The sequence below is a fragment of the Blennius ocellaris genome (assembly GCF_963422515.1).
Source record: "Blennius ocellaris genome assembly, chromosome: 4".
Classification (NCBI taxonomy): domain Eukaryota; kingdom Metazoa; phylum Chordata; class Actinopteri; order Blenniiformes; family Blenniidae; genus Blennius; species Blennius ocellaris.
The window spans coordinates 32,330,005-32,347,827 of NC_137653.1; the positions used below are offsets into that span (position 1 = coordinate 32,330,005).

Genomic DNA, 17,823 nt, shown 5'->3' on the forward strand with positions numbered 1-17,823 from the left:
GCAGTAATAGGCTGAACTTGGTTTGAGGACAAACAAACACCAGTTGTTGTGCTGCTGTGGTGCAGAACCCTCTCTTGGTGTTTTCCTGATTACACTTGGTTCTATAATAAAAGATGCACAGAGTGAAATCCTCTGCTGCTCTTTCAGTCTTGAAGGGCCATTTTCCTCCTTCCCTCCAACGCTTCTCACCCAAACCCAGAATTCTGCCAGGATCTGTTGTGACTGCCAGGAATGTGGCGGAGAGGCGAGTCGTACCAGGAGATTCAGAGGCTAAAGAGGGTCCGGAGCCCCTCGGGGGTCACAGCCGGTGTTCAGGGAGCTTCCTGGGACAGCTGTCTGCTCTCATCTGGCCGGACGCCTATTTTTACTTTCTGGAGTGAGAACGGCAGCGAGTGTGGAAACCGCCAGTCGTTTGGACTAAACTTCTTTGATGTTACCACATTTCATCCCAAGAAGCTCAGAGCTAACGGCACAGGCGTTATTTGGCTCCTTGATCAATTAGTTGATCCATGAAAAAAAACGTCAAAAAATCTCAAATACATTGGGCATGTATGGTTATCACAGAGATCAACCTATTTCAATCCATTGGGAGGATCTATGCCCCCCCCAATTTGCTCTCCCGTGCTCGATGAAGGGCAGGACTTCTAACATTACAGATAGAAACATCATTTTAGAATCAACCGACAGCAGAACGAGTCATTCCGGTCCGTTTGAAGCTGGATGCCGTGTGCAGCTGCAGCGGTGCGACATCATAAGCCGTCCCCACAGAGCCGCCACCCCATCAGCTGCAGGTATCCGGTTACTTCTGTCTGTGGAGTCGCCTGAAGTCTAATCCTGCCTCCATAATCTGGCCATGCCACCGACACACACCCAGTCTGGAGAAATTATCGGGAAGATGCTCGTATTCTGAAATGTTATTCCTGCTTCTTTCCACCTACATGTCAGAAACCGAGGTCAAATGAACTCACACCGTTTTTGCATTTTCATTTTGGAAAACTTTTGCGATTACATGGCCACATTTTGAAAACGATGTCCATTTACGCTGCGACGGAGGAAAAGCTGACATCGTCATTTTGTTAATCATCTGTCCATACCAATGCCCATGTTCTCACCATCAAGCTTCATGGTGTGTCAACACAGCCCACATTGGTGGCCCAACAGGAAAACTACATCGCTTTCAGTGTTTCTGCCGTTGCCATGGAGAGGGACATCGTTTTGACAATGAAACGTGGAACTTTCCTTAAACGAAAGCGCAGTAAATGGGGCCTTATACTTGTTCTCCTCTGTGTTGAAAACTTCACGTATCTGGTTTGACTCCATGTCAGACTGTTCTCATTGCTTGAAGACACTTTCTTGGAGAAAGTCTGGATGTTGGTCAAAAATCTTGTCAATTTTTCTTTCTCAGATTTAAACAGACACATTTCCACACGCATGGATTTTCTGAAAGATTTAAGTGGCAAGAAAACACGATGCTATAGACGAGGTCATTTCACACAGACACTCTGCATCATCAGTCCAAACACGTCACTCTTGATGTCTTGTATAAATACATGTATCGTAGATTCCGGACTACACAGCGCACCTGATTAAAAGCCGCATGCTCTAATTTTAGAAAGAAAATACATTTTGTTCTTGTACAAGCCGCACCGGATTTTAAGCCACATGTGTCCCACGTTGTAATATGAGATATTAGCTCAAAAACGTTCATGTGTGGAGGCGGAGAATGAGGAGACGGACGAAGGAGTCGAGTTGCTTTTTCCTTTATTTTCTCCAACCGTCTGACAGTTCACCTGTCAGATAACCAACCCCCAGTGTCACCGCACTTCCCCTTATAAACACCTCCCACTATCAACACCACACCACGTGACCGACACACCCACTCCATTCTGGTTGGGAGAACCTCCCCCTCAGGTGCACACCACACAGGCCCCCCCCGAACAATCAGAATGATACTACAAGTTTTACAAAAAAAAAATTTTTTTTTTTTTTTTTTAGTCCCACTTGGGAGGTCTGCACAGCCGACCATATCGGCTGCGTTGCACCACCACAGGAGGAGGTGCAGGTACCGGCACCGGGGTCACTGCAGGTGCAGGCGCTGTGGCAGGTGCAGGCGCTGTGGCAGCTGACGACTTGGGGGGTCGTCCACGTCTTGGGGGTTGTGCCACCTCCACCGGCTGCTCCAGCATGGTGTGGGCCGGCTTCAGGCGGTCCAGTGAAACCCGGACCCGTTTACCCCCCATGTCCACCACAAAGTTCTTTGTCCCTGCCTCCAGGACATGAAAGGGGCCGTCGTATGGCGGCTGAAGTGGGGAACGGTGAGCGTCATGCCTGATAAAGACATATTTGGCTGTCATCAGGTTTTTTGGGATGTATGACCGGGGAAGGCAGTGATGAACTGGGACCGGGTCGAAGGTGTGGACTGCCCCGTTGAACCTTGGTCGTCCCGCTGTGACCCCCCAGGGTTCCGATGGCTCTGGCAGGAACTCTCCGGGGACCCGTAGTGGCTGCCCCAACACCAGCTCCGCAGATGATGACTGGAGATCTTCCTTCGGAGCCGATCGCAGGCGCAACATGGCCCATGGCAGTCGGTCAACCCAGTTGCTGTCTGTGAGAGTGGCTCGGAGCGCGGCCTTCATTGTGCGATGGAAACGCTCACACAGTCCATTGGCCTGTGGGTTGAACGCCGTCGTCCGGTGCAGCTGCACTCCCAGGCCTTTAGCCACCTCTGTCCACAGCTCGGAGGTGAACTGGGAGCCTCTGTCCGAAGTGACGTCCAATGGCGTGCCGAACCGTGCCACCCAGGTGGCTATGAAAGCGCTCACCACCTCTGCCGACGTCGTTGAAGCCAGCGGGACCACCTCTGGCCACCTGGTGGTCCTGTCCACCATGGTGAGGAGGTGAGTAAAGCCTTGGGAGTGAGGCAGCGGACCCACCAAGTCCAGATGCACATGGTCAAACCTCCGTTCCGGGACCAGGAACGGCTCTAGGGGGGCTTTGGTGTGACGCTGTACCTTGGCCCGCTGACACGCCACACAGGAGGCTGCCCAGCTCCTGACGTCCTTCTTGAGGCCCGGCCAGATGAACTTTGCCCCCACCAGCTTCACTGATGCTCTCACGCCTGGATGCGATAGGGCATGAACAGCATGAAAAACCTGCCGTCTCCAGCCAGCAGGTACCATGGGGCGGGGCTGACCTGTAGACACGTCACAGAGGAGTGTGGCACCATCGTCGTGGAACAGCAAATCCTGCAGCTGTAGACCTGTGGCGGCGGTCCTGAAGGCCTGGGTGTCGGAGTCTGCCTGCTGGTCGCTGGCCATGGCAGTGTAGTCCACCCCAAGATGCACAGAGTCCACGTGTCCCGGGAGAGGCAGTCGGCCACAGCATTGCTTTTTCCAGCCACGTGCTGAATGTCTGTGGTGAACTCTGAAATGGCAGAGAGGTGGCGCTGCTGCCGCCCAGACCATGGCTCCGAGGTCTTGGACATGGCGAAGGTGAGGGGCTTGTGGTCCACAAAGGCAGTAAACCGCCGACCTTCCAACAGGAACCTAAAATGGCGGACAGCGAGGAAAAGAGCCAAAAGTTCTCTGTCAAATGTGCTGTACTTCCTCTCGTTGTCGCGCAGTTGTTTGCTGAAAAACGCCAGAGGCTGCCAGGCTGCAGCCCCCCATTGTTCACATACTGCCCCCACTGCGTAGTCCGAGGCATCGGTGGTGAGCGCTACCGGTGCCGTGGGAGATGGGTGGGCCAGCATGGCGGTGTTGGAGAGCGCAGCCTTGGCCTTTTCGAAAGCCAGGATCCTCTCTGCGGACCAGTTCACGTCCTGCTTGGCCTTTCCGCCCCTCAGCGCTTCATAAAGAGGCCGCATCAGCTGAGCTGCATGTCTGATGAAGCGGTTGTAAAAGTTCACCATGCCCAGGAACTCTTGCAGTGCCCTGATGGTCTTTGGGCGCGGAAAAGCAGTGATTGCTTTCACCTTAGCCGGTAAGGGCACCACTCCCAGTGCTGCCACATGGTGGCCCAGAAACTCAATCTCTGAGAGTCCAAAACAACACTTAGCTGGGTTCACGATCAGTCCATGCTCCTGCAGTCTTTCAAAAAGCTGACGCAGGTGTAGTAGGTGCTCCGCAGGCGAGGCGCTGGCCACCAGGATGTCATCCAGGTAGATGAACAGGAAAGGTAAGCCCCTTAAGACGGAGTCCATCAAGCGCTGGAACGTTTGTGCTGCACCTTTCAGACCAAATGGCATCCGCAGAAACTCGAATAGTCCAAAAGGTGTGATCACTGCAGTTTTGGCTACATCCTGCAGGTGGACTGGTACCTGGTGGTAGCCTCTCACCAGATCCACCTTGGAAAATATTACCTTCCCTGCCAGGTGGACAGAAAAGTCTTGGATGTGCGGAACAGGGTACCGATCATGTGCCGTGACCGTATTAAGGCGTCGAAAATCCCCACAAGTCCTCCAACTCCCATCAGATTTTGGGACCATATGCAATGGGGATGCCCACGGGCTGTCAGAGCGTCGCACGATACCCAGTCTCTCCATAGTGGCAAACTCCTCCTTAGCGATCGCCAGCTTTGCCGCATCCAGTCGGCGGGGGCGAGCAAACACCGGCGGCCCAGCCGTGGGGATATAATGTTCCACTCCGTGTTTGACTACGGCGGCTGAAAACGTGGGAACTGTCAGTTCAGGAAACTCTGCCAGGAGCCGCTGGTACACATCCCCCGAAGCCAAGATATTAGCAAGGGACACCACCTCTCCTTTCCCCAAAGTGCAGGAGAAGGAGGAGAATGAGACGGCGTCCACCAGGCGGCGATTCACCATGTCCACTAAGAGTCCATGCGCACACAAAAAATCTGCTCCCAGGATGGGCACGGACACAGCAGCCATCACAAAATCCCATCCGAACTGACGGCCATTAAAACACACATTCACGAACCTGGTGCCAAATGTGCGGATGGAAGTCCCGTTCGCAGCATCCAGAGGCGGCCCTTTACCGCCGCTCTCGACGTCGGTGAAGGAGGCGGGAATGATGCTCCGCTGGGCGCCGGTATCCACGAGGAAGCGCCTCCCGGATACAGTGTCTTTAACGAAGAGCAGCGTTCCGATGTCCCCGGCGCTCATGGCTGTTAACGAGTGCCGGGTCTGGCGTTTCCCTGCACAGAGAAGGAGCAGGGCGGCGTGCAGCGCTTGGCTCTGCTCCCGAACCGCCGGTGAAAAAAACACAGCTGGTTGTCATGCTTGCGCCGATCCGTAATCGTCCCGACCGCAAACTGCGCTTCCTCCTCCGGCCGGTGTTCCAGTGGCTCCGGCAGGACTGCATGCACTCCGTACTGCCGTGACGCCAGCAGGAGCTTGTCTGCCTCTTCCGCCAGCCCCCGATAGTCCTTCGTGTGCACGAGTGGAGAACTCGCCAGTGCCGTGCGGACCAGAGCTGGGAGTTGATGAAGAAACAGGTGGATGAACAGGAACTCCGCGTCCCCCGATCCCCGCAGCGCCAACATGTTCTCCATCAGCTCCGTTGGTTTACTGTCTCCCAAGCCGTTGAGAGACAGGAGACGCTCGGCTCTCTCGGCGTCGGAAATCTGGAACAGCCGCAGGAGCAGAGTCTTGAGGGCGGCGTACTTTCCTTGCGCCGGCGGGTCCCGGAGCAGCCCCATCACTCGGCGGGTGGTGGAAGAGTCCAGAGCTGCCACGACGTGGTAATACTTGGTGTCGTCGGCCGTGACTCCCCGGAGATGGAACTGTGCCTCGATGTGCTGGAACCATGGTTCCGGATGATGTGGCCAAAACTCCGGTAATTTTACCGCTGCGGCGTACACCACGGGCGCACCGGCCGCCGCGCCGCCGGGGATTGCACTGCTGCTGGCTTCGGTCGACATGTTCGTTTGTCAGGGTCACCAATGTGGAGGCGGAGAATGAGGAGACGGACGAAGGAGTCGAGTTGCTTTTCCTTTATTTTCTCCAACCGTCTGAGAGTTCACCTGTCAGATAACCAACCCCCAGTGTCACCGCACTTCCCCTTATAAACACCTCCCACTATCAACACCACACCACGTGACCGACACACCCACTCCATTCTGGTTGGGAGAACCTCCCCCTCAGGTGCACACCACACATGTCTTCTTACTATTGTCAACGTGTTTTTGTTCTCTCTATTAAGACATCAAAGTGAAAAGAGTAGAGCGGGTGACGTGACAGCCGGCGCCTGCCACACGTCAGGTGCCGGCTGTCACGTCACCCGTCAAACACAAAGTTAAAGCGCAACATCTATTCTTTTCACTTTTATGTCTCAACAGAGAACCAAAAACACCTTTATAATATGAGATATTTACACAGAAAGATATTACACGGAGGATTTTTTAACTTTGACTTTAATCAGCATGGTAACATAAACGTACATATTGCAGATTGTTTCGAACAGTGCCTGTAACACGGCTCCTTTAAATATACGTAGGTATCGGTGACACACAAATTATGTTCTTATGCCTTTTTACTGAACAGTGCATGAACAACATTCTACTAGGAGATATCTCCATAACCACTGGTAGAAATATCTAGCGTCTACTGCAGCCTACCAGGAACCATGGTCTTCATCTTCCTCCTGCACTGAAACCATCAGTCCTCTAATTCACTGTCCCAATCAAACATCCTCTTCGTTGTCGCTGTCACCTGGACGCACGCCGTCCTCTTCATCACCAGCAGTCCGTCCTCTTCATCACGCAGCAGTCCGTCCTCTTCATCACGCAGCAGTCCGTCCTCTTCATCACGCAGCAGTCCATCCTCTTCATCACCAGCACGCCGTCCTCTTCATCACGCAGCAGTCCGTCCTCTTCATCACCAGCACGCCGTCCTCTTCATCACGCAGCAGTCCATCCTCTTCATCACGCAGCAGTCCATCCTCTTCATCACGCAGCAGTCCGTCCTCTTCATCACCAGCAGTCCATCCTCTTCATCACCAGCAGTCCGTCCTCTTCATCACGCAGCAGTCCGTCCTCTTCATCACCAGCACGCCGTCCTCTTCATCACGCAGCAGTCCATCCTCTTCATCACGCAGCAGTCCATCCTCTTCATCACGCAGCAGTCCGTCCTCTTCATCACCAGCAGTCCATCCTCTTCATCACCAGCAGTCCATCCTCTTCATCACCAGCAGTCCGTCCTCTTCATCACGCAGCAGTCCGTCCTCTTCATCACCAGCAGTCCATCCTCTTCATCACCAGCAGTCCATCCTCTTCATCACCAGCAGTCCGTCCTCTTCATCACGCAGCAGTCCATCCTCTTCATCACGCAGCAGTCCATCCTCTTCATCACGCAGCAGTCCGTCCTCTTCATCACCAGCAGTCCATCCTCTTCATCACCAGCAGTCCATCCTCTTCATCACGCAGCAGTCCGTCCTCTTCATCACCAGCAGTCCATCCTCTTCATCACCAGCAGTCCATCCTCTTCATCACCAGCAGTCCGTCCTCTTCATCACGCAGCAGTCCATCCTCTTCATCACCAGCAGTCCATCCTCTTCATCACCAGCAGTCCGTCCTCTTCATCACCAGCAGTCCATCCTCTTCATCACGCAGCAGTCCATCCTCTTCATCACCAGCAGTCCGTCCTCTTCATCACCAGCAGTCCATCCTCTTCATCACCAGCAGTCCATCCTCTTCATCACGCAGCAGTCCGTCCTCTTCATCACCAGCAGTCCGTCCTCTTCATCACGCAGCAGTCCGTCCTCTTCATCACCAGCAGTCCATCCTCTTCATCACCAGCAGTCCATCCTCTTCATCACGCAGCAGTCCGTCCTCTTCATCACCAGCAGTCCATCCTCTTCATCACCAGCAGTCCATCCTCTTCATCACCAGCAGTCCATCCTCTTCATCACCAGCAGTCCGTCCTCTTCATCACCAGCAGTCCATCCTCTTCATCACGCAGCAGTCCATCCTCTTCATCACGCAGCAGTCCATCCTCTTCATCACGCAGCAGTCCGTCCTCTTCATCACCAGCAGTCCATCCTCTTCATCACCAGCAGTCCATCCTCTTCATCACCAGCAGTCCATCCTCTTCATCACCAGCAGTCCATCCTCTTCATCACCAGCAGTCCATCCTCTTCATCACGCAGCAGTCCGTCCTCTTCATCACCAGCAGTCCATCCTCTTCATCACCAGCAGTCCATCCTCTTCATCACCAGCAGTCCATCCTCTTCATCACGCAGCAGTCCGTCCTCTTCATCACCAGCAGTCCGTCCTCTTCATCACGCAGCAGTCCATCCTCTTCATCACCAGCAGTCCATCCTCTTCATCACCAGCAGTCCATCCTCTTCATCACGCAGCAGTCCATCCTCTTCATCACCAGCAGTCCATCCTCTTCATCACCAGCAGTCCATCCTCTTCATCACGCAGCAGTCCATCCTCTTCATCACCAGCAGTCCATCCTCTTCATCACCAGCAGTCCATCCTCTTCATCACCAGCAGTCCATCCTCTTCATCACGCAGCAGTCCGTCCTCTTCATCACCAGCAGTCCATCCTCTTCATCACGCAGCAGTCCATCCTCTTCATCACCAGCAGTCCGTCCTCTTCATCACGCAGCAGTCCGTCCTCTTCATCACCAGCAGTCCGTCCTCTTCATCACGCAGCAGTCCATCCTCTTCATCACCAGCAGTCCGTCCTCTTCATCACGCAGCAGTCCGTCCTCTTCATCACGCAGCAGTCCATCCTCTTCATCACCAGCAGTCCGTCCTCTTCATCACCAGCAGTCCATCCTCTTCATCACGCAGCAGTCCATCCTCTTCATCACGCAGCAGTCCATCCTCTTCATCACCAGCAGTCCATCCTCTTCATCACGCAGCAGTCCATCCTCTTCATCACCAGCAGTCCGTCCTCTTCATCACGCAGCAGTCCGTCCTCTTCATCACCAGCAGTCCATCCTCTTCATCACGCAGCAGTCCATCCTCTTCATCACCAGCAGTCCATCCTCTTCATCACGCAGCAGTCCGTCCTCTTCATCACCAGCAGTCCGTCCTCTTCATCACGCAGCAGTCCATCCTCTTCATCACCAGCAGTCCGTCCTCTTCATCACCAGCAGTCCAGCCTCTTCATCACCAGCAGTCCATCCTCTTCATCACCAGCAGTCCATCCTCTTCATCACCAGCAGTCCATCCTCTTCATCACCAGCAGTCCATCCTCTTCATCACGCAGCAGTCCGTCCTCTTCATCACCAGCAGTCCGTCCTCTTCATCACGCAGCAGTCCATCCTCTTCATCACCAGCAGTCCATCCTCTTCATCACCAGCAGTCCATCCTCTTCATCACCAGCAGTCCAGCCTTTCCAAACCCGCTGGTGATGGTGGATGTTTTGACGCGGCAAGATTTCCTTCTTCAAGCGCCAGATTGATCTCCTTTAACTTAAAAGACGCATCACAAATGACTGATTTGCAATAATAAAGTGCGCTTGATTGATAGAACAATTTCATTGGACCTCTGTGAACTACTCATTCATTTGATTGGTCTACGGTTACCCGGCAAAATCTTTTTCGCCACGAAAAAAAAACCCAAAACATGTATGAGCGCAGTCAAAGCCGCAGTGTTCAAAGTGTGGGGAAAAGTAGCGGCTTCTAGTCTGGAATTTACGGTAGTTTCCTGCACAGGGATCAATAGCTTCTTTCCTCCTCTTCTGCTGCTCAGGTGTATTTGTTGCCTTGCAGTGGGGCATGGAGCCAGTCTCCTGCAGCATTAGAGCCGTCAGCCTGTGGCGACGGCAGCGTGGAGCTGAGAGGCTAAAGGTGTTGAAGTGAGGGGTTAAATCGCTCTTATGGCCCCGGCTGTCGGCCGAGGACAGACGAGTGAGAGTTTTCTGGAAGCATAAGGATTCAGGTGTCCACACTGTTCTTTTATTCTTTCAATTCAAATCACTGGAACTCTGCAGCAGCTGTCAGAGCCTGAGATTACATAATCTCAGCTGGTCAGAGCCAGGCATTACATAATCTCAGCTGGTCAGAGCCTGAGATTACATAATCTCAGCTGCTCTCGCTCTGAAGGCAAACAGCCAGCAAGGCCCGCTCCTGCTTTGCATTTCAAATATTCCTGCTTTTACCGCCGCATGACTCCTGATAAACGAGGGCTGCTCAATGGATGGAATTTTAATGGAAGCGTGTTCAGCAAGGAACTCCAAACTTTATTCTCCATTAATCCACACTTCAATGTAACTCTTCTTTTCTCTCTCTCTCCAAAATGAGAGCGCAGCGCCACATGCTGTTACACCAAAATACTGCAGAGCGGAAACCTCTCTACAAAATAATGTTCCCCACTGTGGTGATCGGTTACTGTGGGGAACTTTATTTTGTAGAGAGGAAGTAGTTTTGTTGTTAACCATGTGTGCACTCCGTTGGAGAGATGAGAGAAAAAAAGAGAAAAGAAAGGTTGGGGTGTGGCTCTCTGGGGTGGTTCACCGGAGTGCCAGCATCTGACCCCGATGGCCTCGGGCCGTGCTGCAGGCCCCCCACAACAGTTCCAACCACACACACACACACGCACACACACACACACACACACACCCCTCCACACTTCATTGATGAGACTTGCTGCTGATTTTTCTTGTTTTCTGCTATTGTTGTTTCAATTATCAAAATCAAGTTTTTGTTGTGTTTGTTGTTTTTGTTGTTTGTTTTGTTGTATTGCCTACTTGCTAATGTATACTCCTGCTTGAAAATCACGTTACTGTCTAGATAGAGCTGCTCAGGCTGGTTTAATCTAGAAAATCATGTTACTGTCTAGGTAGAGCTGCTCAGGCTGGTTTAATCTAGATAATCATGTTACTGTCTAGATAGAGCTGCTCGGGCAGGTTTAATCTAGAAAATCATGTTACTGTCTAGATAGAGCTGCTCAGGCTGGTTTAATCTAGATAATCATGTTACTGTCTAGATAGAGCTGCTCAGGCTAGTTGAATCTAGAAAATCATGTTACTGTCTAGATAGAGCTGCTCAGGCAGGTTTAATCTAGAAAATCATGTTACTGTCTAGATAGAGCTGCTCAGGCTGGTTTAATCTAGATAATCATGTTACTGTCTAGATAGAGCTGCTCAGGCAGGTTTAATCTAGAAAATCATGTTACTGTCTAGATAGAGCTGCTCAGGCTAGTTGAATCTAGAAAATCATGCTACTGTCTAGATAGAGCTGCTCAGGCTGGTTTAATCTAGATAATCATGTTACTGTCTAGATAGAGCTGCTCGGGCTGGTTTAATCTAGATAATCATGTTACTGTCGAGATAGAACTGCTCAGGCTGGTTTAATATAGAAAATCATGTTGCTGTCTAGATAGAGCTGCTCGGGCTGGTTTAATCTAGAAAATCATGTTAGTTTCTAGATGGAGCTGCTCAGGCTAGTTTAATCTAGATAATCATGTTACTGTCTAGATAGTTCGGCAGCCATGTCAATTCTAATAAAGCAGCAACATGAGGAGACTCTTAGTCTCTTCCTGTTTCCAGAGTAAAAGCTGTTCTGACATCAGAAGGTTCTCAATCACATCATATTGTCTGACGAAGCTGCTGAACAGGACAAGGGTTTAGAAAAGAAAAAAAAATGTAACACAGTATACTGCATTTGTACTCCCTTGTTGAGTACCTTGTTAATCATCTCATTAATTAGTTTGTTGAACAACATCATAATTGATTGTTAATTTGCTTGTTAATTACGTTGCAAAACGGCCATGTTTGTAATGATGAGCATCAACCTCCATAAACTGGTCTCAACGTGTGCAATTCTTCTTCCCTCCACTCTGGTTTTAACATCATTTGAAGTATTTAAATGACTTTCCAAAAGTCATGTGAATATATTTGAATGAGTTTGGTTAGAATAGTTCTGCACCGTCCAGTGAAAAAAAGCAATGTCCAAAAAGACAGGATTATCATCCCTCAGGATGATAATCCTGTGATATTTGTCTCTGAAGGCACATTGTTGTGGTCAGACGTGGGTCATGTGATCAGATGTTTACTGTGGTTTGTTTTCTTGTGTGCTGCAGGCCAGTTACCCCACCTGGGAGGACTTTGTGAGCAAAGGGGCAAAGTTACAGTCACAGCTCAGGTAAGAAACATTTCATACTGGTTTTATAAGAGCAGTCGTTGCTGTTGCATCTCACATACTTTAGTAAAACACTGTAAACTGCTTTCATGAGGAATTTTCTTTATTGATTAATGATCATCAATTGAATCATCCTCTCTTTTAGACCCGTCTTTCTCATCCTCCAACTCTTGATTCACTTCCTGCTTTTAACTGCAGATAACCTCATGACAGAGCATCCTCCTCCAACCTCCAGATTATAGAGCATCTTCCTCCTCCAACCTCCAGATTATAGAGCATCTTCCTCCTCCAACCTCCAGATTATAGAGCATCTTCCTCCTCCAACCTCCAGATTATAGAGCATCTTCCTCCTCCAACCTCCAGATTATAGAGCATCTTCCACCTCCAACCTCCAGATTATAGAGCACCTCCCCCTCTAACACCAGATTATAGAGCATCTTCCTCCTCTAACATCAGATTATAGAGCATCTTCCTCCCCTAACATCAGATTATAGAGCACCTTCCTCCTCTAACATAAGATTATAGAGCATCTCCCCCTCTAGCATCAGATTATAGAGCATCTTCATCCTCTGACATCAGATTATAGAGTATCTTCCTCCTCTAACATCAGATTATAGAGCACATTCCTCCTCTAACATCAGATTATAGAGCATCTCCCCCTCTAACACCAGATTATAGTGCACCCTCCTCCTCTAACATCAGATTATAGATCACTGTCCTCCTCTAACATCAGTTTATAGAGCATCTTCCCCCTCTGACACCAGATTATAGAGCATCTTCCCCATCTGACACCAGATTATAGAGCACCCTCCTCCTCTAACATCAGATTATAGAGCATCCTCCTCTAAACATCAGATTATAGAGCATCTTCCTCCTCTAACATAGGATTATAGAGCACGCTCCCCCTCTAGCATCAGATTATAGAGCATCTTCATCCTCTGACATCAGATTATAGAGTATCTTCCTCCTCTAACATCAGATTATAGAGCACATTCCTCCTCTAACATCAGATTATAGAGCATCTTCCTCCTCTAACATCAGATTATAGAGCATCTCCCCCTCCAACACCAGATTATAGAGCATCGTCCTCCTCTAACATCAGATTATAGAGCATCTCCCCCTCCAACACCAGATTATAGAGCATCCTCCTCCTCTAACACCATATTATAGAGCATCTCCCCCTCTAACATCAGATTATAGAGCATCTTCCTACTCCAACATCAGATTATAGAGCATCTTCCCCCTCTGACACCAGATTATAGAGCATCTTCCTCCTCTAACACCAGATTATAGAGCACTTATAGAGCACTGCAGTGAAGCACTGCTCAAATGTTTCCTGCTACTTAACATAAGTGTGGATAATTAGCAGTCATAAGCTTTAATCCGGAGCTGATCCAGTTATGTGTTTGCTGAACCACCAGGAGATTTAGTTTCATGCAGGAAAGTCTTGATGATGTCTTTGACATACATTTACACACTTTATACCACATATTCATACAAAGGGGGATAAACTAAGAAGCCTCTCAAAAATCTTGATCCAACTGAAATAATGATGTTTAAGAAGGAACAAATCATTTAAAAGCACAATTTAAGTGATTGTTGTTGTAAATAATGAGGATGTACAAACATTGGGCTGTTTTCTTCTGAGCTAATCTCTGCTGATTCAGCAAAACTTCTGTGCTGTGTTGTTCTGTACTGTTTGGAATATTTCCTGGTCTGGAGTTATTTTCGAGCAGCTGATCTGGGGTTCATAGACCTGGAGCTTCTGTCAACTTCCTCCAGGGTTTTTTTCTTATTTTGATTTGATTTGACCGTCCTGTGGCTTCCTGCACCATGATCCGTTCTGAGGAACTCTGGGATCAAATTCACTTTTCCTCAGCCATCATTTATATTTCATCTGAGGCTGTGTTTCCATGGCAACGTTTTGAAAATGATATCTGTTTCCACGGAAACAGATGAAACACTGAAAACTATGTAGCTGGCAAGTGAGCCACCAGTGGGTGTAGTTTGTTGTTTTTTTTGTTGGTTTTGTTAAGAAAGTGTGTGTGTGTGTGTGTGTGTGTGTGTGTGTGTGTGTGTGTGTGTGTGTGTGTGTGTGTGTGTGTGTGTGTGTGTGTGTGTGTGTGTGTGTGTGTGTGTGTGTGTGTGTGTGTGTGTGTGTGTGTGTGTGTGTGTGTGTGTGATCTTTGGTCTTAATATGAAAGAGAATTTCCACTGAGGTCAGACACACAAACTATTGACAGCAGTGTCATCTGATCTGTATAGTTTTGTTTTCAGGGGTAAGGACACACACACACACACACACACACACACACACACACACACACACACACACACACACACACACAGACAAAAGGCCCATTGAGAGGACGATGCGTGTCTCAGAAGGTCTCTGGTTTCATCTCATGTGGCTCCGCCAGGCCTCCCCTCCACAGTAAAGGTCCTTTCTAAAAGAAGCAGGGTGAAGTTGTGTCCCCCGGCTGAAGTGGCAGAAGTACTGTGGTTGTAATTTCCAGGGAAGTCTGGAGGGCGGAGCTTCTACCTGCAGCTGGGTGATGCACAGCCAGGTGGACATGATTCCTCTGGTTTCCCTGCGGCCAAACACTTTTCTTCATGTTTGTTAGAACGTCTCCACTGATGCTTCCTTTAGCCTAGGAAACACTGATGCTTCCTTTAGAGCCTCCTTTAGCCTAGGAAACACTGATGCTTCTTTTAGCCTAGGAAACACTGATGCTTCCTTTAGAGCCTCCTTTAGCCTAGGAAACACGGATGCTTCCTTTAGAACCTCCTTTAGCCTAGGAAACACTGATGCTTCCTTTAGAGTCTCCTTTAGCCTAGGAAACACGGATGCTTCCTTTAGAACCTCCTTTAGCCTAGGAAACACTGATGCTTCCTTTAGAACCTCCTGTAGCCTAGGAAACACTGATGCTCCCTTTAGAGCCTCCTTTAGCCTAGGAGTCACTGATGCTTCCTTTAGCCTAGGAAACACTTATGCTTCCTTTAGAGCCTCCTTTAGCCTAGGAAACACTGATGCTTCCTTTAGAGTCTCCTTTAGCCTAGGAAACACTGATGCTTCCTTTAGAGTCTCCTTTAGCCTAGGAAACACTGATGCTTCTTTTAGCCTAGGAAACACTGATGCTTCCTTTAGAGCCTCCTTTAGCCTAGGAAACACTGATGCTTCCTTTAGAGTCTCCTTTAGCCTAGGAAACACTGATGCTTCCTTTAGAGCCTCCTTTAGCCTAGGAAACACTGATGCTTCCTTTAGCCTAGGCAACACTGATGCTTAATTTAGAGCCTCCTTTAGCCTAGGAAACACTGATGCTTCCTTTAGCCTAGGAAACACTGATGCTTCCTTTAGCCTAGGAAACACTGATGCTTCCTTTAGAGTCTCCTTTAGCCTAGGAACCACTGATGCTTCCTTTATAGCCTCCTTTAGCCTAGGAAACACTGATGCTTCCTTTAGAGTCTCCTTTAGCCTAGGAACCACTGATGCTTCCTTTATAGCCTCCTTTAGCCTAGGAAACACTGATGCTTCCTTTAGAGTCTCCTTTAGCCTAGGAACCACTGATGCTTCCTTTATAGCCTCCTTTAGCCTAGGAAACACTGATGCTTCCTTTAGAGTCTCCTTTAGCCTAGGAAACACTGATGCTTCCTTTAGAGCCTCCTTTTGCCGAGGAAACACTGATGCTTCCTTTAGCCTAGGAAAGCATCAGATATATATATATATATAGTACAGACCAAAAGTTTGGACACGTCTTCTCATTCAATGAGTTTCCTTTCTTTTCATGACTATTAAAATTGTAGATTCACACTGAAGGCATCAAAACTATGAATTAACACATGTGGAAACATGTACTTAACAAAAAAGTGTGAAACAACTGAAAATACCCCTTAAATTCTAGTTTCTTCAAAGTGGCCACCTTTTGCTCTGATTACTGCTTTGCACACACTCTGCATTCTCTTGATGAGCTTCAAGATTTAGTCACCTGAAATGGTTTTCACTTCACAGGTGAGCCCTGTCAGGTTTAATAAGTGGGATTTCTTGCCTTATAAATGGGGTTGGGACCATAAGTTGTGTTGTGCAGAAGTCAGGTGGACACACAGCTGATAGTCCCACTGAATAGACTGTTAGAATTTGTATTATGGCAAGAACAAAGCAGCTAACTAAAGAAAAACGAGTGGCCATCGTTACTTTAAGAAATGAAGGTCAGTCAGTCCGAAAAATTGGGAAAACTGTGAAAGTGTCCCCAAGTGCAGTCGCAAAGACCATCAAGTGCTACAAAGAAAGTGGCTCACATGAGGACCGGCCCAGGAAAGGAAGACCAAGAGTCACCTCTGCTGCGGAGGATAAGTTCATCAGAGTCACCAGCCTCAGGAATGGCAGGTTAACAGCAGCTCAGATTAGAGAGCAGGTCAAAGACACAGAGTTCTAGCAGCAGACACGTCTCTAGAACAACTGTTAAGAGGAGACTGTGTGAATCAGACCTTCATGGAAGAATAGCTGCTAGGAAACCACTGCTAAGGACAGGCAACAAGCAGAAGAGACTTGTTTGGGCTAAAGAACACAAGGAATGGACATTAGAGCAGTGGAAATCTGTGCTTTGGTCTGATGAGTCCAAATCTGAGATCTTTGGTTCCAACCACCGTGTCTTGGTGTGATGCAGAAAAGGTGAACGATGGACTCTACATGCCTGGTTCCCCCCGTGAAGCATGGAGGGGAGGTGTGATGGTGTGGGGGGGCTTTGCTGGTGACACTGTTGGGGACTTATTCAAAATTGAAGGAATACTGAACCAGCATGGCGCCACAGCATCTTGCAGCGGCATGCTATTCCATCCGCTTTGCGTTTAGTTGGACCATCATTTATTGTTCAACAGGACAATGACCTCAAACACCTCCAGGCTGTGTCAGGGCTATTTGACCAAGAAGGAGAGTGATGGGGTGCTGCACCAGATGACCTGGCCTCCACAGTCACCGGACCTGAACCCAATCCAGATGTTTGGGCTGAGCTGGACCGGACCTGAACCCAATAAGATGGTTTGGGCTGAGCTGGACCGCAGAGTGAAGGCAAAAGGGCCAACAAGTGCTAAGAATCTCTGGGAACTCATTCAAGACTGTTGGTAGACCATTTCAGGTGACTAAATCTTGAAGCTCATCAAGAGAATGCAGAGTGTGCGAAGCAGTAATCAAAGCATAAGGTGGATACTTTGAAGAACCTAGAATATAAGACATATTTTCAGTTGTTTCACACTTTTTTGTTAAGTATATAATTCCACATGTGTTAATTCATCGTTTTGATGCCTTCAGTGTGAATCTACAATTTTCATAGTCATGAAAATAAAGAAAACTCTTTGAATGAGAAGGTGTGTCCAAACTTTTGGTCTGTACTGTATATCTGCACCATCTTCTTTGCTGCGGTGTCCTGGGGTGTCCTGGGGTGCGGGCATCAAGGCAAAGGACGCCAACAGACTGAACAAACTGATCAGGAAGGCAGAGTCTGTTGTTGGCTCCAAGCTTGTCACCCTGGAGGAGGTGGTGGAGGACAGGATGCTGGCAAAACTGCTAGCAATCATGGACAACCCCCCCCCCCCCCCCCCCCCCCCCCCCTCCACAAGACACTGGACCAGCTGAAGAGCAGCTTCAGCAAGAGACTGATTCAACCCCGCTGCTCGAAGGAACGCTACAGGAAGTCGTTCCTCCCCACGGCAATAAGACTTTTTAACACGTCTACCTCCGTCAGAGCCTCATTATAGTTACTCACGCTCATTT

General features: G+C 49.1%; 1 protein-coding gene across 4 annotated transcripts in view; it reads left to right on the plus strand.

Annotated features, from left to right (window-relative positions):
• The window catches only part of mtss1 (MTSS I-BAR domain containing 1), a 97,498-nt gene that overhangs the window by 19,199 nt on the left and 60,476 nt on the right, over positions 1-17,823 (plus strand). For all 4 annotated transcript variants that reach the window (XM_080495088.1, XM_080495090.1, XM_080495089.1 and 1 more), the window contains one exon: positions 11,998-12,059. In XM_080495088.1, the coding sequence (XP_080351214.1) occupies positions 11,998-12,059 (62 nt within the window). The remainder of the gene's footprint in view (positions 1-11,997; positions 12,060-17,823) is intronic.